This window comes from Marmota flaviventris, chromosome 3 (assembly GCF_047511675.1).
Source record: "Marmota flaviventris isolate mMarFla1 chromosome 3, mMarFla1.hap1, whole genome shotgun sequence".
NCBI lineage: Eukaryota > Metazoa > Chordata > Mammalia > Rodentia > Sciuridae > Marmota > Marmota flaviventris.
The window spans coordinates 25,960,556-25,981,782 of NC_092500.1; the positions used below are offsets into that span (position 1 = coordinate 25,960,556).

The following is a 21,227-nucleotide window of genomic DNA, read 5'->3' on the forward strand; positions in this document are numbered from 1 at the left end:
CACAAAAATAGGCATGTAGACCAATGGTACAGAATAGAGGACACAGAGACAAACCCATATAAATACGATATGTCATACTAGACAAAGGTGCCAAAAACATTCACTAGAGAAAAGATAGCCTAAAGTGATGCTGGAAAAACTGGAAATCCATATGTATTAAACTGAAATTAAACCTCTATCTCTCACCTTGCACAAAAATCAACTCAAAGTGGATCAAAGACTTAGGCACTAGAACAGAGACCCTGTGCCTAATAGAAGAAAAATAGGCCCAAATCTTCACCATGTTGGCCTAGGATCTGACTGTTTTAACAAGACTACTAAGCTCAAGAAGTAAAATCAAGAATCAGTAAATGGGATGGATTCAAATTAAAAAGCTTTTTCTCAGCAAAAGAAACAATCAATAATGTGAGGAGACAGCCTACAAATTGGGAGAAAATTTTTACCACATCCACCTCCAATAAAGCATTAATCTCTAGGATATAAAAAGAACTCCAAAAACTTTACACCAAAAAATTAATAATAATAACCAATAATTAATAATCATATTATTAATTATTGGTTATTATTAATAATTAATAACCAATTAATCAATAAATGGGCTAAAGAATTGAACAGACACTTCACAGAAGAAGAAATATAATTGATCAACAAATATATGAAAAAATATTGAACATCTCTAGCAATTAGAGAAATGCAAATCAAAACTATGCTAAAATTTCATCTTATTCCTGTCAGAATGTCAATCATCAAGAAGACAGGCAACAATAAATGTTGATGAGGATGTGGTGAAAAAGGTACACTAACACATTGCTGGTGGGACTGCAAATTGGTGCAACCACTATGGAAAGCAGTATGGAGATACCTCAGAAAATTGGGAATGGAACCACAATTTGACTCAGCTATCTCGCTCTCGGTTTATATCCCAAGGACTTAAAATCAGCATACTATAGTAATGAAGCTCTGTCAATGTTTATAGCAGCTCAATTCACAATAGCTAGACTATGGAACCAACCAACCTAGGTGTTCTTCAATAGATGAATGGATAAAGAAAATGTGGTGTATATATTCAATGGAATATTACTCAGCTTTAAAGAAGAATGAAATTATTTATGCCAGTAAATGAATGGAGTTAGAGAATATCATGCTAAGTGAAATAAGCCAATCTCAAAAAACCAAAGGCTGAATGTTTTCTCTAACATGCGGATGCTAATTCACAATTAGGCAGGGGGAACTAGGGAAGAATAGCATTACTTTAGATTAGGTAGAGGGGAGAGAAGGGGATGTGGGGATAGGAAAGATAGCAGAATGAAACAGGCATTTTTACTTTACATATATATGTGACTGCCTGACCAATATGATTATACATGTACACTCAGAAAAGTGAGAAATTATATCTCACTGTGAATGACATTTCAAAGTACATAAATGCATTCTGCTGTCATGTATAGCTAATTAAAACAAATTTTAAAATCTGCTATTTAACTAAAATACCTAAGAAAAGCATATGCTTTTGTAAATGACAGACTAGGAAATATGTAGATCAGCTTTCTCCATGTGCTGTGGTTTGAATATTTGTGAACCCCGCCCCACCATCCCTATTCATCTGATGAAATTCTAACCCTCAAGTTGATGGTAATAGGAGGTATGGATCTTTAGGGGTGGTTAGATCAACAAAGACAAGGACAGAGCCCTAATGAGTGTATGTAACACTGTCTTGCCCTTTTACCATGTGAGGACTGAGTGAGAAGGCACCATGTTGTGATGAATCACCTTGATCTTGGATTTCCCAACCTTTGGAACTTGGAGAAATCAACTTCTATTATTTATAAACTACCTAAGTTCTAAGGCATTTTGTTATAGCAGCTCAAATGAACCCCATGACAATAAGGAGAATTTGAGAGAGTATTTTAAAAAATATCTCCATGAAGGTCTCAGAGAGCTAACAAGTCCATGAAAGATTAGGAGGCCAAGATCCCTAGCAGTAAGGGACCTAGAGAAGTGAGCATGGCATTTGTAGTTGCTTTTCCTTTAGGGTAAATTGTCAGTTCCAGAAGAGACAACTAGAAGCTGAGCAAAGCTTTGACAACTTCATAGGGCTTGGGAAACAAAAATTGGAATTCAGAAACAGCCACAAAGCAGAGATCAGGTAAATCCACTTGTGTTTTGGGTTAGAATCCTGAAAGAATTTGTCATTGGACTAAGGGTGATCTGAAAATAACTGGGTCCTTGCAATTACTAAAGCAAAGCTTCAGATAATCTCATTCCTTATAATTAGATTATTTATTAATAGTTTATACTGCTAACAGCCTGCCTGCCCAAAACAAATGAGTCTACTTTAAGGGAAAATAACATTGTAGGTTTGAAAAATTATTTCCTCAATTTTTTAAATGTATAATTCCCAGCTCTACAAAAAATAAGCAGACATACCTAGAACAGCCAAAATCCAAAACATTGACTATATCAAATACTGGTAACGATATAGAACATAAGGAACTCTGATTCTGGTGGGAATGCAAACTGGTACTGCCACATTAGAAGACATTTGATAGTTGTTTGTAAAGTTACCATATGATCTAGCAATCCATTCCAAGGTATTTACTCAAATGAATTGAAAAGCTAAGTCCACACACAAAAAAAACTACACACAAATATTTAGAACAGCTTTATGTTGGTACTTGGAAAAAACCAATATATCCTTTAGCAAATGGATGGATAAAACTGTGGTATATCCAAATAAGGTGACATTATTCACCAGTAAAAAGAAATGAATCAGCCAGGTGTGGTGGCACATGCCTGTAAATCCCAACAACTCAGGAAACTGATGCAGGAAGATCACAAGTTCAAAGCCAGCCTCAGCAAAAAGCGAGGTGCTAAGCAACTCAGTGAGACCCTGTTTCCTAAATAAAATTAAAAATAGGGCTGGGGATGTGGCTCAGTGGTTGAGTGCCCCTTAGTTCAATGCCTAGTACCAAAAAGAAAAAAAGAATCAACCACACAAAGACATGGAAGAAACTTAAATGTATTGCTAAATAAAGAAACTAGTCTAAAAAAACTACATACTGCATTTTCAACTATGACATTCTGGATATGACAAAACTATGGAGATAACAGAAAAGTCAGTGCTTACAGGGGATCAGTGGTGGAGGAGAGGACGAATAGACAGAGCCCTGGAATTTTTAAGGCTGTGTGATACTATAATGATGGAAATATGAAATTGTACAAAATCCATAGACCTGTACAACAGAAAGAATGAACCCTAATGCAAAGTATAGTGTATCAGTATTGGTTCATCAGTTTAACAAATGTACAACAATTCAAGATGTTAATAGTGGAAATTGGATGGGGAAGAAAATATATGGAAGTTCTCTACTTTGTTTATTTTTTCTGTAACCTAAAACTGCTCTAAGAAATGGTCTGCTAATTAGAAACAACAGTAACAAAACAGGCATGTGAGGAAATAACATCAAAAACCAAAAGAATAACCAATATAAATGGACCCCTACTGGGAATACAGGTAATGGAGTGTTTAGATGCAGACTTTAACCATGTAGCACTTGCTCAGAAATAACAGCTTGAGAATTATATCAGAAAACTGGGAAACAGCGGGCACAGTGGTTCATGTCTATAATCCCAGTGACTTGGGAGGCCGAGACAGGAAGATCACAAGTTCAAGGCCAGCCTCAGCAACTTGGTGAGACCCTTTCTCAAAAAAAAAAGGGGGAGGGGCTGGAATGTGGCTTAGTGGTAAAGTGCCCCTGAGTTAGATCCCTAGTGCCAAAACAGAAAGAAAGAAAACAGGAGAACATTTAATAAAGGCAAGTTTAGAACTAAAAAAACACAATAATGGAATTATTAGTTCTGTGGATAGATTTAGATTTAACATAGTCATCATTAGCATCTTCAAAATACAAGCAGAAAATCAGTGAAAGAAACACCAAATGTGGGAAAGTGAAAATTCAAGGGCTGGTTTTTGAAAAAATCGATGAAACTGATAAAGCCTTAACAAAACTGGTTCTCATCAAACAACCCATGAGATAGATTAGATAGATAAATACAACTGAAGATCATTAATGAAAGGGGGGATACTGCTACATATGTTATAAATATTAAAATCAAAAGCATATTATAAAATAATTATACTAATTAATTATGCAGTTTAGATGAATACAGTCATTGAAGAACATTGTAATAAACCTAATATGAGAAGATTAGAAAATCCAAGGGGTCTTATATCTGTGAAAGAGGTAGAACCCTTAATTAAAAATCTTCTACTAATAAAATACCTCATTTGGCTTTATTGATAAATTCTTCCAAATATTTAAGGAAGAAATAATACCAATCTTAACAAGAATTTTCCCAGAAAATAGAAAAGTAGGAAAAACATCCCCATGTATTTTATGAGGTTGAGACCTGATACAATCATAAGAAAACTTATAAACATAGATGTAAAAATTTAAACATTAGAAAATTGAATCCTGTTATACATTTAAATTATGATAAATCATGAACCTCTAGAGTTTGTCTCAGAGATAAAACTGGCTTAACATGTAAGATCAGAGTAATTCAAGACTAACAAAAAGAAAGAGAACTATTGTGACCATCTTAATATATATACGGAAAAGTAATTTCACAAAATTAATGTATAAAAAAATTTATCAAATTAAGAATAGAAAGGAATTCTCACTCTGATAAATGGTGTCTATAAAAATCGTGCTGCTGATTAATATTGACCAAATATTGAATGCTTTCCTCCATTCACCCAAGTTCAGGAACAAGACAAGTTAGGTCTGTTATCACCATTTTGTTCACTGTTTTGTTGGAGGTCCTACTTAGTGTAATGAAGCAAGGGTGGGGGAAAAATGATATAATGATTATATAGGAGGAACTAAAATTGTTATTCACAAATAACATGATTGTATATGCATAAAAGGTAAATCTATCAATAAAGTATTAAAATAGGAATTTTTAAAATTGTTGGATACAAGATCAAGTAACATCAGTTATCTTTATATACTTAACAGAAAATAATATTTAGGTGGGATACAGTAGCACACACATGTAATCCCAGCACCTTGGTAGGCTGAGGCAGAAGCATTGCAAGTTTGAAGCCAGTCTCAGCAATGTTAACAAGATCCTGTTTCAAAATTAAAAAGTACTGGAGATGTAGCTCAGTGGTAAAGCATCTGGTTTCAATCCTCAGTATCAAAAAAATAAAATTAAATTAACATTTAGGGGCTGGGATTGTGGCTCAGCAGGAGAGCACCCACCTACTGTGTGAGGCCCTGGGTTTCATCCTCAGTGCTGCATAAAAAATAGATAAATATAATAAAGGTATTGGGCAAATCAGCACCTCTGCAGATCTGCAGAACTCCAGACTACTCTCCGCTCCCACGTAGGTCACCTGACTGTGTTCTAGCCACAGCACAAGGACATCCCAGCTCCCCCCACCTCACCAGACACCCCAATGCTGGAAACAGACCAACTCCATCTTGGAAAACCTTTCTTGCCATTTGTTGGTGGGAAGGGCTATCATCGGGGATCTACGATTGAACAGGTACCTGGTTTCCAACTCCCCTGCCCCTCAGCTTCGATAAGTTGGCACAGTGACTGTACAGCACAAAAACTGCTCTCCGTTGAACAGGAACGCAGTGTGACCAGGGCGCTGCCCACCTTGGTGCAAGCCAAGAGGTCCTGCAGTTGAGACCTGATAAGCAAGGGTCTAAAAACATGGAGCAACTCAGACCAAGATTAGGGAAGCCCCAGGCAGGAGAGGAGGATGATACTGGGGGCTCAAGTCTTCTCACACTGGTTACTTACACCACCCTGAGAGCAGAGACTCAAGCTTAGAATAGACAACTCCACCTACTGGAAGAGAGGAGAAAGAAATGGAATTCTAAGAGGTTTTTTTTTTTTTTTTCCCCCTTCCTTTTTATCCTTTTTCTTTCTCCTGTACCCTTCTGTCCTCTGGCCCTCACAACCCCAACATATGTGAAACTAAGGACTTTGCATGAAATAGAACTTTGAGAAATGAGTCTAATATAGAGGAATTACATAAGCCTCCCCGTTTTTTCACTCTTTTTTTTTCTCTTTTCTTTTTTTCTTCCTCCCTTTTTTCCTCTTTCAACCTCCCAATTTTATTATTTTTACTTCTTATAATTTTCTAAATACATATATGTGTTTGTTTTTATGTACTCTACTGTCCTGCCACATACTTGTCTACCCTAAATTACCTCCTGTCTATTCCCCTGATACTAACCCTCTTCATTAGAGTTCTCCTCCAAATTTCCTAAGTTATATTAACCCCATGCCCTCACATCTTTCCCCCTTACCATAGCATCCTACGCCCAGCCCCCAGTTCTCTGTCTGCCACCAGAAACTGTACATCTTTTATGTACAGATAAATATAATAAAGGTATTGGGCAAATACCTTTTTCATACAGAGTATGAAACCTCTGATATATTTTAAATAGTAATTGAATCCAACATTTCTGGACATTGAGACTAACTATAAATGTCTTAATAACAATAATTTGTTCATAGGTGATGTATCGTTGAAATTGGGATCTGTAAACATTGTCCTTCTCCACAAAGGAGGGATCTTGGAACCATACAAGAGCACTAAAAATCTATAGAGTAAAAACAATAACACACCAGTTCCACAAGTTGCTGGAAAGAAACAAACCAAGCAACATGAAAGGACAAGGGAAGAAAGTACCACAAACAATTCAAGACAATACATCATTAGAAGAATTAACAGTTACAGTAGAAAAGAGGACAGAGAAAGATTTCAGAATATACATGACTAAAATGTTTTGGAATCTCAAAGAAGACATTAGAGAACAAATACAGGCAGTGAAAGATCACTTTGACGATGAACTACATAAACAAATCCAAGAAGCAAAAGGTCACCTCTACAGGGAGATAGAGGTTATACAAAAAAACCAAATAGAAATCCTTGAAATGAAAGAAATAATAAACCAAATTAAAAACTCAAATGAGAGCATCACCAGCAAAGTAGACAACTTAGAAGATAGGACATCAGACAACAAAGACAAATCATATCACTTGAAAACAACATAGACAGCACAGCAAACATGAGCAGAAAACATGAGTAGAACATTCAAGAAATATGGGGCAGCATAAAAAGACCAAATTTAAGAGCTATTGGGATAGAGGAAGGCCTAGAGGTCCAAACCAAAGGAATGAGCCATCTGTTCAATGAAATAATATCAGAAAACTTTCCATATATGAAGAATGAAACAGAAATCCAAATCCAAGAAGCCTACAGGATGCCAAATGTGCAAAATAACAGCAGATCCATACCAAGACACATAATAATGTAAATGCCCAAAATACAGAATAAGGAGAGAATTTTAACAGCCAAAAGAGAAAGGAATCAGATTGCTTATAGGGGTAAACCAATTGGGATAACATTAGATTTTTTCAACACAGACCTTGAAAGCTAGAAGATCCTGGAACAACATATTTCAAACTCTGAAAGATAATGGGTTCCAGCCAAAAATCTTGTATCCAGCAAAACTAAGCTTCAGATTTGAAGATGAAATAAAACCTTTCCATGATAAATAAAAGTTAAAAGAATTTACAGCTAGAAAACCAGCACTACAAAACATCCTTGGCAAAATATTTTATGAAGAGGAAATGAAAAACCAACAGAGGGAGGTAGTACACTAAAAGAAAAGCTAATCAAAGAGGAAAACCAAGTCAAATTAAATAACAAAAATAAACAAATATGGCTGGAAATACAAACCATATCTCAATAGTAACCTTAAATGTTAATAGCTTAAACTCACCAATCAAAAGACATAGGCTAGCAAATTTGATTTTAAAAAAAGATCCAATAATATCCTGCCTACAGGAGACTCATTTGATAGGAAAAGATATAGACAGACTGAAAGTGAGAGGTTGGGAAAAATCATACCACTCACATGTACTGCGGAAGCAATTAGGGGTTTCCATACTCTCATCAAATAAAATAGACTTCAAGCCAAAATTAATCAAAAGGGATAAAGATGGACATTACATACTGCTCAAGGGAACCATACACCAACAAGACATCACAATCATAAATATATATGCCCCAAACAATGGTGCAACTATGTACATCAGACAAATTCTTCTCAAGTTCAAGAGTCAGATTGACCACAACACAATAATCCTGAGTGACTTTAATACACCTCTCTCACCACTGGACAACTCTTCCAAACAAAAGTTGAATAAAGGAACTATAGAGCTCAATAACACAATTAATAACTTAGACTTAACTGACGTATATAGAATATATCAACTGGCATCAAGCGGACACATTTTCTTCTCAGCAGCACATGGATCCTTCTCAAAAATAGACAATAGACTATGTCACAGGGCAACTCTTAGCAAATATAAAGGAGTAGGGATACTACCATGCATTTTATCAGATCATAATGGAATGAAATTGGAAATCAACGACAAAATAAAGAGTAAAATATCTGTATTACATGGAGGCTGAACAATATGCTACTGAATGAACAATGGGTTACAGAAGACATCAAGGAGGAGATTAAAAAATTATTAGAGGTAAATGAGAACACAGATAGAACATAACGAAATCTCTGGGACACTATGAAATCAGTACTAAGGAAAATTCATTGCATGGAGTTCATTCCTTAAAAGAAGAAAAAGTCAACAAATTAAAAGAACAAAAGAAAAAGAAGAACAAATCAGCAGAAAAAGCAATAGAAGGAAAAAAAAAGCAATAGAAGGCAAGAAATAATTAAAATCAGAGCTGAAATCAATGAAATCAAAACAATTGAAAAAATTGACCAAACTAAAAGTTTGTTCTTTGAAAAAATAAATAAAATTGACAGACCCTTAGCCATGCTAATGAAGAGAAGGAGAGAGAGAGAACTCAAATTACCAAGCATAGGTAATGAAAAAGGCAATATCACAACAGACACTACAGAAATACAGAAGATAATTAGAAATTATTTTGAAATCTTATACTTTAATAAAATAGAAGACAGTGAAGGCATCGATAAATTCCTTAAGTCATTTGATCAGCCCAGATTGAGTCAGGAAGATATACACAACTTAAACAGACCAATATCAAGTTAGGAAATAGAAGAAGCCATCAAAAGACTACCAACCAAGAAAACCCCAGGTCTGGATGGATACACAGCTGAGTTCTACAGAACTAAAACTAAAAGCAGAACTAATACCAATACTCCTTAAATTATTTCATTAAATAGAAAAAGAGGGAACACTTCCAAACTCATTCTATGAGGTTAATATCACCCTGATTCTAAAACCAGACAAAGGCACTTCAAAGAAAGAAAACTATAGACCAATATCTCTAATGAACATACATGCAAAAATTCTCAATAAAATTCTGGCAAATCGAATACAAAAACATATCAAAAAGATTGTGCACCATGATCAAGTATGGTTCATCCCAGTGATGCAAGGTTGGTTCAGCATACGGAAATCAATAAATGTAATTCATCACATCAGTAGACTTAAAGATAAGAATCATATGATCATCTCAATAGACACAAAAAAGCATTCAACAAAGTACAGCATCCCTTTATGTTCAAAACACTAGAAAAACTAGGGATAACAGGAATATATCTCAACATTGTAAAAGGGTATCTACACAAAGCCTCAGGCCAACATCATTCTAAATGGAGAAAAATTGAAGGCATTCCCTCTAAAATCTGGAACAAGACAGGGATGCCCCCTTTCACCACTTCTACTCAACATAGTTCTTGAAACACTGGCCAGAGCAATTAGACTGATGAAAGAAATTAAAGGGATAAGTATAGGAAAAGAAGAATTAAAACTAGCACTATTTGCTGACAATATGATTCTATACCTAGAAGACCCAAAAAACTCCACCAGAAAACTTCTAAAACTAGTAAATGAATTCAGCAAAGTAGGATATAAAATGAACACCCATAAGTCAAAGTCATTTCTATATGTCAGTGACAGATCCTCTGAGAAGGAAATGAGGAAAACTACCCCATTCACAATATCCTCAAAAAAAAAAAAAAAAAAGATACTTGGGAATCAGCAAAAGAGGTAAAAGATCTATACAATGAAAACTACAGAACCCTAAAGAGAGAAATCAAAGAAGACCTTAGAAGATGGAACGATCTACCTTGCTCATGGATAGGCAGAATTAATATTGTCAAAATGGCCATACTACCAAAAGCACTATACAGGTTTAATGCAATTCTGATCAAAATCCCAATGGCATTCCTCATAGAAATAGAAAAAGCAATCATGAAATTCATCTGGAAAAATCAGAAACCCAGAATAGCTAAAGCAATTCTAAGCAGGAAGAGTGAACAAGGTGGTATCGCTATACCAGACTTTAAACTATACTACAGAGCAATAGTAACAAAAACAGCATGGTATTGGCACCAAAACAGGCTAGTAGACCAATGCTAACTGAAGTTAGGCAATCCCAAAAAAACAAATGCCAATTGTTTTCTCTGATGTAAGGAAGGTGACTCATAGGTACAGAATAGAGGACACAGAGACTAACCCACAAAATTACAATTATCTTATATTAGACAAAGGTGCCAAAAACATGCACTTGAGAAAAGATAGCATCTTCAACAAATGGTGCTGGGAAAACTGGAAATCTGTATGCAACAAAATGAAATTAAACCCCTATCTCTCACCATGCAGAAAACTTAACTCAAAATGGATCAAGGACCTAGGAATTAAGCCAGATTTCTGCATCTAATAGAAGAAAATGTAGGCCCTACTTTTCATCATGTGGGATGAGGCCCCAACTTCCTTAATAAGACTCCTATAGCGCAAGAATTAAAATCAAGAATCAATAAATGCAATGGATTCAAACTAAAAAGTTTTTTCTCAGCAAAAGAAACAATCTGTGAGGTGAGCAGAGAGCTTACATCCTGGGAGCAAATTTTTACCACTCACGCATCACATAGAGCACTAATCTTTAGGGTATATAAAGAACTCAAAAAGCTAAACACCGAAAAAACAAATAACCCAATCAACAAATGGGCCAAGGATCTGAACAGACACTTCTCAGAAGAGGATATACAATCAATCAACAAATATATGAAAAAATGCTCATCATCTCTAGCAATCAGAGACATGCAAATCAAAACTACTCTAAGATATCATCTCACTCCAGTCAGAATGGCAGCTATTATGAAGACAAACAACAAGTGTTGGCAAGGATGTGGGTAAAAAGGTACAGTCATACATTGCTGGTGGGACTGCAAATTGGAGCAGGCAATTTGGAAAGCAGTATGGAGATTCCTTGGAAGTCTGGGAATGGAACCCCACCATTTGACCCAGCTATTCCTCTCCCTGGTCTATACCCAAAGGACTTAAAAACAGCATATTACAGGGACATAGCCACATCAGTGTTTATAGCAGCAGCACAATTCACAATAGCTAAACTGTGGAGCCAACCTAGATGTCCTTTAGTGGATGAATGGATTAAAAAATGTGGCATATATACACAATGGAATTTTACTCAGCACTAAGAAAGAACAAAATCATCCATTTGCAGATAAATGGATGGTGTTGGAGAAGATAATGCTAACTGAAGTTAGGCAATCCCCCAAAAACAAATGCCAAATGTTTTCTCTGATGTAAGGAAGGTGACTCATAGGTGGGGTAGTGAGGGGGAGAACATGAGAGGATTAGATTAATTCTAGATAGGGAAGAGGGGTGGGAGAGAAAGGGAGGGGCCAGGGGATTAGCAAGGATGGTGGAATGTGATGGACATCATTATACAAAGTACATGTATGAAGACTTGAATTGGGTGTCAACATACTTTATATACAAACAGAGATACGAAAAATTGTGGTATATATGTGTATTAAGAATTGTAATTCAAAAAGAAAGTACATGTATAAAAGCATAAATTGGCGTGAACATACTTTATGTACAGAGATACGAAAAACTGTACTCTATACGTGTAATAAGAATTGTAATTCATTCCACTGTTGTCGTGTATTAAAAAAAATAATAAAATCAATTTAAAAAAGGAATGAGAACTTTGACCTCTAAAAGAAAATAAATAAAATAATTCATGAAATTAAATATATAAATAAAGATGTTGTGTTCAATATAATAATTTTTAAAAATTTAAATGCTATTCACAATAAGAAAAAAAATACCTATAACCAAATACCTAAGAATAAATATAATGAAACATGGATGTATCCAACTTATGTATTTAAAAAATACGGATATTGCTTAGAAAAATTAATGAGTGCTTAAAAGAGAAAACTATACCATGTTCATGATTTTATCTATATATTGTATCTATAAATTAAATGAATCCTAGCCAAAATCCCAGCAAGTCTCTGTAGAAATTAGGAAGTAGATTCTAAAGTTTACATTAGAATATGAAGGAGAATAACCAAGGTAATCTTAAAGGACAATAAGTCTAGAGGACTTGCTTTCAGTACTTTGATCAAGTATTAATTAACACCTACTAACTGCAGCAATTCAGACAATGTGGTATTGGCATAAGTGTAGATAAGTAGACAAATGGAACAGAATAGATTCTAGAAATAGACAAGTGAATGGACACACGATGTGCTACCATTATATATTGAAATTTTATAATGTTTGCTTTTAGAAACTTCACTTTGTATATTGTAAAGTTAATTTTTTCTTTTAAATAATTATTTGGAATGGCAGACTTTTAAACTGAGATGGCATTCATATTCTATCTTGGCTTTTTCTAATCCTTTAATTTTGGTAGTAATTTATCAGTTACAAACATGCGTTTAATTTTCAGTTTTGTTTCGGTTCTTTTAAACAAGTCTTCTGGGACAATATAGAGCAATGAACATTCTTTTGCAGAAGATGGGCAGCCTCACTAGAAAAATTTGACTCTTTTTTCTCCTTAGATTTTTTATTTGCAGCAATTTAGTTATTGATACCAATTTTCTGATTTGGTATTCATAATAATTCTATAATTTGTCACTTTGAGGATATGCGGTAGCATTGTGGTTTATTATCTTTGCAATTTTCAGTAAGAGCTATATGCACTAATTTTTGTTCCTAGTGTTCACTAAAACATTCATCTCTACATTTAAAAGAAAAAAATTGGAATGTAAAATATTCACTATATAGTTTTCTTCAATAGTAAATTATGTAATAACATACTTATTAATCTGTTTTCCTCTTTTCTAGAGAAAATCTCTTCATGAAAACAAATTGAGGAGATTGCAAGAGAAAGTAGAAGTCTTGGAGGCAAAGAAAGAAGAATTAGAAACAGAAAATCAGGTGTTAAATAGGTAATATGTGTGTGTATATATATACATATATACACACACCATGTAGTTATTTTGATGTCATAGAACTTTGTTTCTGAGAACATACTGTGTTTTCTTTTAAAATATATATTTAAAAAGATATGTAAAACTATTTGATATCCATGAATGCATTACCTTTTATTTTTCTTTTGGACTGACTTTTCCTTTAAACCAGAAAGTTTCAGTGCCAGGTGTTTGAATTATGGTTAAGATTGACATAAAAGGTTAGTCACTGGCTTTGGTATAGTAACTGGCTTTGATATCTAGGAGTGGTGTGAATTCTCAGGAATTCTAGGAGTATGTGAATATCTAGGAGTGTGTGAATTCTGCTAAGCTAACAAAACAATTGTGGCTATTGTATAGGTCTGAAAATCATGGCCATGGCTTTGAATCAAAGGTCAGTTTTTGGTTTCCTAGGGTGGAGAAATATTACTGGGCTATTGCTTCTGATTTTGTAGACACATCCAAGCATAGCTAATAATCAGCATCCTTAGCATTTTTTGGACAGATAAGATTTACTTTACTGGATTGGCATTAGTGGTATTATATTGATTTGGTATTGTATTTAATTCAAGATAATAAAAAAATATTCTGAATTCAGCTAAGTAGTGGTAGCTTTCAGTACTTTAATCAAGTATTAGATTTTTTGTAATGGAAATTGCCTGTAATATCATGCAGTGATGTTTTGTGATATGTGCTGGTGTTCTTTGTTGTAATTTTTAACATAAGGTGAACAACACCACAGTTGGTGATTACTCAAGGTTTCCAGATTGTGGAATTCATGCCAACTTTGTAATACTTTGTTTCAAAGTAGGAAGCCACTAAATTCAACTTCCTACCTCCTTCACAACCATTAATATTGAAGTATTATCAGTTTAAGATTGGACAGCTGTGGTTCAGATCATCTATTCTTTTTGGTACTAGTATTATTTTTTGGTACTAGTGATTGGACCCAAGGTTGTTTTACCTCTGATCTATATCCCCAACCCTTTTTGAAATTTGAGGCAGGGCTTCACTAAGTTTCTGAGACTGGCCTTGAACTTGTGATCTTCCTACTTCAGCCTCCCGAGTTGCTGGGGTAATAGGCATGTGCCACCGTGACTGGCTGATTCAGGACTTGGAGTGGTTTTGAAGCTTTATTTGATTGAACTGGTGTGATTCATAAGGAGTGTCATGTCCAAAAAGATGATAATAATCTGTGGAGACCTAAAAAGTTAGATTTTTTTCCCTCTTATCATTTTTTTTTTTAAGTTAGGTTGCTTCACCTTTATAATTACTATAGAAGATAGGGAAAAGCAGTGTTTTGCCTTGTCTCACTCATGTAGTCAACATAACACTCTTGACACCAGGTGTATGGAGGTTTTTCCCTTATACTAGTCATTTAACTCTCCAATGGACATCAGTTGGATGGCCTATAATTCAATTCTGACATTATCACGTTGAATCCCCACTGGTTGACAGGTTGACTGTTTCCACTGCAGATGCCAATTACAAATCCCAGGCTGTGACCTATGCTTCTGATGGACAAGCTATAGATCGATATTCCCATGACCCTATTCTTGGGTTTCATTAATTTGCTAGAGCAGTTCCCAGACCTTAGAAATGCTTTACTTACACTTACCATTTATTATAAAGGATTTTACAAAGGATACAGATGAACAACCAGAAGGAAGAGTATGGGGGAGAGGCATAAGCTTTCATGCCCTGTGTAGGTGCACCAGCCTCTAAGGCACCTCCATGTTCAGCAACCCAGAAGTTCTCCAAACTCTTGCTATTTTGGGTTATTTTATGGCAGCTTCATTATGTGGACATGATTATTTACATTATTAGTCATTGATAATTAATTCAACCTTTAGCTTCTTTCTCTTTCCTGTGGTAAAGGTGAGTTGGAGCTTCAATTTCCAACTCTTGAACTAAGTCTTAATCTTTCTCATTTCCTGCTTTCATTCTGAAGCATTCTAGGATCCCCAGCCACCAATCATCTCATTATCATAAAAAAGATGCTGTTTTCAGTTCAAGATTCCAAGGGTTTTTAAGGAGCAATGTGCCAAGAGGACTCAGGGATAAACACTAAACACACACACACACACATATTTTATATTTTTATATTTGTGTGTATATCTGTTAATAATATACCTACATTTTAAAAATTAGGTTGAACTATATGTAATTATTTATATTTGGCCATATTTCACCTAAAAGATGCCAATTTCATAAATTTATCCCTCCTATACTATGAGGTATTTTTGTGGTTTAAAGAATTTCCTTTTTAGTCTCATTATTGATCAGTAGCAGGGGATTGAGGAGACTGTGGAAATGAAGGTAAAAAAAGTCTCAGAATGTTTTAAATCTTTGATTAATTGGCAAATAAAATCTTAAAATTAGTGCTAGTAAATATATATAATTAAGATGTCATGTTTATATTTCTAGGTAAGTAGATGTTTATATATTATATACAGATAAATCATAGTTTAGAAATTCTTCTGTTCCAGTTTATATTATGAATTATACTATTTTTCAATAATGTATAACTATTAAAAAACACTTTCTTTTGTTCTATTTAAGACAAAATGTTCCATTTGAAGAATATACAAGGCTTCAAAAAAGACTAAAAGATATACAGAGACGACATAATGAATTTCGAAGTCTAATTTTGGTTCCTAACATGCCTCCAACAGCATCTGTCAATCCTGTTAGCATGCAGTCATCAGCCATGGTTCCAGGCATGGAACTGTCCTTTCCTCCACATATGCAGGTATGAACATTTATTTTAGGAGAAGAGAAAGTCAAACATGTCTATAATGTGTAAACAGAGATAAAACTTATTCACAAAAAATGGCATATCCATTTAAGGCCACTGTTAACTTTTCTTCTTTCATTTATCATAGAAGTGTGCTGAAAAGTAGACTTGAATGTGTTCCATCCCTTTAAAATGATGGTGTTGGGAGTAAAATCTCCTATTGAGCAATAGATAGGAGACTTGATAAATGAGTCTTTGGGCTAGAGTTTGTAGCTCGTTCATTCACTACTACTGAGCATTTACTAATGCAGTGCACTCTGCATCTTCTATACATTTTAACATTAATGAAAAAAACTTTGAGGCAGGTATTATTATTCTCAAATCACAGGTGAAGTACCTGAGTCATAGAAGTGGAATGACTTGCCTAAGGTCATAGCTTAATAAAAAAGTTAAGTTTTAAACCTAAATCCTGTGATTCCAAAACCTGGGCTACTTCTGCTATGTCAGGCCCCTGAGATATTGAAGGAATCAAATTGATTAGCTGGTTTTCAGAAGATGGACATTTAATAAGTAATTATGTTTTATATTGTAAGCATGGAAGATTTTAGCCACTGAACTGAATCTCAGACCAAGTGCTTTGTTTATAATAAACAGCTGTTAAAACCAGTCTCATTTGAAAGTTGCCATGTAAATATTCCTGGCCTTGTCTTAGTGTTTCTAATTTCCTCCCTAGTGAATTTTACACCTAGCAAAGAATAGGCTGTGGGTTTTGCTTAAGGGTAGAGCCTGAGGCAGGAGAGAAGCAGTAGTTAATATACTGTTTCACCCATAGTAGTCTGTTTTTAGACTGCTAAAGTGGACATCATTTCCCTGCCAGGTTGTTGCGGGCCTATATAAGAAAGGCAGGCAAGGCTACTGTCCAGCAGGGACTTTTTTTATTTTAATTTTTTTTCCTGACAGTTTCTTTCACTGTGCTTTCCTACATCATTTTTAAGGAGGAACAGCATCAAAGGGAACTCTCGCTACTTCGCAAAAGACTGGAAGAACTAGAAACAACACAAAGAAAACAACTAGAAGAACTAGGATCTCCTGGGGAATGATGTTCTTGGATAAAAGGCAGATCAAAAGGGGTGAAATAAAGAGACTCAATAAAGCATGCAGTTTTAATGTACATGGCATTGATATACTTTATTACTGTTTGCCAAAATACTTAAATGTGCCTCTAGAAAAGGTATCAGCTACATGCTGCATTGCATGATATTCAGATTTTCCGATTATACTGATGACTAATAAAGCATTAAAAGAAAGTTTCAGAGATATTTTACAATATATAATATCTGAATATAAAAATAAATAATAAATAGGGAATCAAGTTTTAAAATTTTCACTTCTAAATTTTTTTGGCATTTTGCCTGAAATGTACCCATCTTGAATTCTTTTTTTTCATCTCTGAGGTGCTTGACAATAAGAACGTCAGTAAACTGCTTTACTAATATACAAGAGTTATAGTTTTTGGAAAAAAGATGACAATTTAAAGGTACATTTTAAAAATCTTTAAAGGTATCTAAATACATATGTTTATTTCAAAAGGCTACCTTTTCTAAAAGCTGTGTACACATAATTTATTAAAGAGCTTAATAAATATTTTTCTACCTAAGTATATTGTTTTGTGTTTGTGTTTAATTTTTTGATCTTAGAGTGTATGTTTAGCAGTTTAGAAGACTTCACTGATTTTGGCTTTGTTGAGTTGGAATCAGTAGATAATTAAATCCTGTGGCTGTTTAAAAAGGCTGTTGATCACATAACTTGAACCCAGTGGGATCTCTCTAGAAGTATTATTATTTAACTTTGTTTCCCATTATTTTGGATCAAATCAAATAATTATGTTTTATTTGTGTGTCCCTAAGTATGTCATTATTTACCTTGTTTTTCACCATGCATCCTTTGGAAGCTTTCTTATGTAACATCTTTTCAAGGAATTCTTCTGGAGTAAATTCATGTCAACAAGGCAAAGCTCAACTCTGCCAAACTAAATGGAGAATTCATTATCCAGAAGTCTTCACAGTCAAAAATCTATGATGATAGTGGAGGATAGGAATGTAATTGAGCAACCCTTAGCATCATTTAGCAAGAAATTTAAGTTTGCTTGTAACTAGAAAATTTAGGAGGAAAAAAAAAAGCCAAAACAGTCCATAATTACATCAAAATGTTTATTTTTGGATATAGACATTTAAAACATTCATCTCCAAGAACAGCTTCAATCAGGTATACAATAAGAAATAGACTTTAAATCCTAATATGGAAAAGATAACAGAATTAATTTTTTAAATGCTGCTGTAGACACTAGTGTTAGAAAAAAAAAGTTTATAAATGAATTGTTTTGCACCAAAAAATATGCAAAGAAACTTAAAAATATTGTTTGCCATTTGTTTCTCTAGTTGCTGTTTAATGTAGACCCAGTGACTGATTGTCTTCAGCACACATCTGATTTGGCCATTTACTGCATTTGGCTAATGTGATCCAAAATGTGATCTAGATAGTGCTCTTCACTGGTGGATTGACAAACACGCTACATACATTAGTGAATCTTCACACCACCTCAGTGAGGTAGGTTAGAAATATTATACAGAAATCGAGGCACAAAGAGGTAAGTGACTTGCCCAAAGTTTCTAACAGCACAGTACCTGGAAGAGGAGGTAACTCTCCACACAGGACTCATGTGCCAGAGCTGGACAGGAACATCCTCGTGTAGCATTTAGTAAGTACTTAGATAAATAAAGCTGTCGCTGATCCTTTGAGTTTTCTGTACCCTGGAGAAGGGAAGTCTTTTGGGCAACTCTCCTACCCTTGGCTCTCAACTCTTACAGTTCTCTTATGAATGCCTTCACCTCTTTGAAGACTGTAGCAGCTTTGGATGGGGACCAGACCTCTCACCTTTAGACCTACAAGTAATCTATTTGGTAGTATTTTTGAGATGTGTCCATTGGACAGACAGTGGTCAAAAGTGATAGGATTGGGAATGTGTGTATCAGGGCAGTAACTGCTTATTTCTCTTAACTGTTTGATGAGGTGTCACCTCTCACAGTTTACCAGATATTAAGGAGCAAATATGAGTTGCGTTTTCCTAATGAATTTACGTTTCAATCCTGATGTTCCATACAGTGTTGGTAAATGGGTTTAAGGAATGTGGGATCAGTGGTTTATTTGCTACTTGAAAAAATTTCTATCCTAGATTAGGGATTTGGAGCACCAAGGGTAAAAGGTGCCTGCCACAAGGAAAGCTTGAGAGTTGCCAATTAACACTTTTTTTTTTTCTGATTTAATAGAAGGAAAACACAGTGGTATTAAAATTGGTCATGAGCAGCAAAAATTCAGGAATAAAAAACTCAGCAATAAAAAGACTACAATATAACTGGAAAGGGAATTGTTTAAAAAGAAAGGCATGAATAAAATGGGTATTTTAAATTCTTTCTCCTGTAAGGAATACTTTCAAAAAGTACATAGTAAGACTAAGATACCAAGTTGTATACTAATATTTTTCAGGCCTTGGGCCTCAAATATATATATTTATATATAATACTCCAGTGTGAACAACAGTTTGATGAAATGCAAAATGTATCTTTTTTTTTTAATCACACACAAGTATTTATAACCACAGGGTTCACCAGAAATCTAAAGCAAGGAGACACTAGTATAGAAATGTAGGATTAGAGGAGTGACTTACACTTCCACAGATAGTTCTGATCAAGGTTTTTCAACAGAAATAAACAACTTTTTCATTTATATAATACCCAACATGTCCACTATCAAATACATTTAGTATGAAAAGATAAAAAAGGAACATACATTAGGACACAGTGGGTAAAATGCTGTTGCATTTCAGTAAAGCCCACTCACTCTCCTTGCTTTAGAGCTCCTTGATGCAATGGAGGTGAGTTCGGTGGAGTGCAGTTGGTGACCGCTGAAAAACACGAGCCCTTTCAACAATGCTGCAACACTGTTAGTTTTTGGTTTAAACACACACACACACTCACAAATGCTAAGTGTACACACTACCAAATTCTGCGGTCAGCTTTTCCAAGAACTACTAGGGAAAGTTTCAATGCTGCAAATCCTCGAGGTTGCCCTAACACCCCCACCTTGTTTCCAAATGACTCATTTCACATTTTGTTTTGAGTATCCCTTTTCTGCAGAGGTGCAGTGTAGTCACAAGTGCTACATAGCTGTAGTTTTCCAACAAAACCACTTAGATAACATTGTGCTTAAGTGGAGACTGTAATTACAATACTGACACTTGCTTACTGGCCCTGTATTCTCTGTAAACAAGGAGGCTGTTTGCAACAACCACTTCGACTCTATTTACAGAAGGGTTCCCACGGTATACACACAGGCACAGTGGTTGATATGCTTTCTAAAAGCTGTGCATGTGCCTTGGTCTCTTGAAAAGACAGTGCTGAAAGTGGAACCCATGTGCAAACTTAAAAATTAACGACACAGAGTAGCTCAAGCAGCCATTTTGCTCCCAAGTCGTCTGAAGAACTTTGCCAGGTTAAGCCAAGCCCAGAGTGCTTACATCCACTTGCATTTCTTCTTTTCATCAAATAAGACTTTTACATGCAAGAGTTGTTTCTGAGCTTCTTCCAGCCCTCGTTCTCTTTCTAGTTTATTTAGAATCTGTTGACAATTAGAACAGTTATTTTAGATATTATGGTTTTAGCATTACAATTCTTTTTTTTTTTGTTTTTGCATTCCTGATGCTGTGAGTGGGTAAAATCTGTATGAAACAGATGCCAACATTTTCTTCGATCATTTACATACTCACTTTGCAAGTTGTTTTGCTAAGTCATTATCACAGGATCAACAACACTTTGGCTTAAAATAGAAGCCCACAAGAAAATACCAACTATTTGCTTACAAATATGGGGCCAGACTTCCCAGGCCCTACTTTATGCATTATATCACAGCCATTCCAAGCACAGCAAGCATTCCTGGGCAGCCAACATGCAGGCAAGTATTTCTTCTTAAATGCAGCAGGCAGGGGCATCCTAGTCTGAGAGGAAAACTTCCCTCCCGTACCTCCCCTCCTGGGCAGCCTAGTCCCTCCTCTCCCTCCCCTCCCCAGTGCGTCCCTTCTCACCCCTAACCCCTGGAATAAGAGGGATGCTTATCATGTT

At 35.0% G+C, this 21,227-nt stretch overlaps 2 protein-coding genes across 7 annotated transcripts in view; one reads left to right on the forward strand and one right to left on the reverse strand.

Moving 5' to 3' along the window:
• Window positions 1-17,713, forward strand: part of Cep83 (centrosomal protein 83) — a 123,370-nt gene extending 105,657 nt beyond the window's left edge. For 5 of the 6 annotated variants that reach the window (XM_027953312.3, XM_071609641.1, XM_071609643.1 and 2 more), the window contains 3 exons: window positions 13,192-13,295; window positions 15,879-16,068; window positions 17,049-17,713. In XM_027953312.3, the coding sequence (XP_027809113.1) occupies window positions 13,192-13,295; window positions 15,879-16,068; window positions 17,049-17,153 (399 nt within the window). In that variant the 3' untranslated portion in view covers window positions 17,154-17,713. Of the gene's footprint in view, window positions 1-13,191; window positions 13,296-15,878; window positions 16,069-17,048 lie in introns of those variants that run through there. The other variant, XM_071609642.1, reaches the window with a different exon arrangement.
• A 536-nt stretch (window positions 17,714-18,249) lies between these two features.
• Window positions 18,250-21,227, reverse strand: part of Plxnc1 (plexin C1) — a 145,024-nt gene continuing 142,046 nt past the window's right edge. The window contains exon 31 of the mRNA XM_027953425.2: window positions 18,250-20,727. Coding sequence (XP_027809226.2) covers window positions 20,623-20,727 — 105 coding nt within the window. The 3' untranslated portion in view covers window positions 18,250-20,622. The remainder of the gene's footprint in view (window positions 20,728-21,227) is intronic.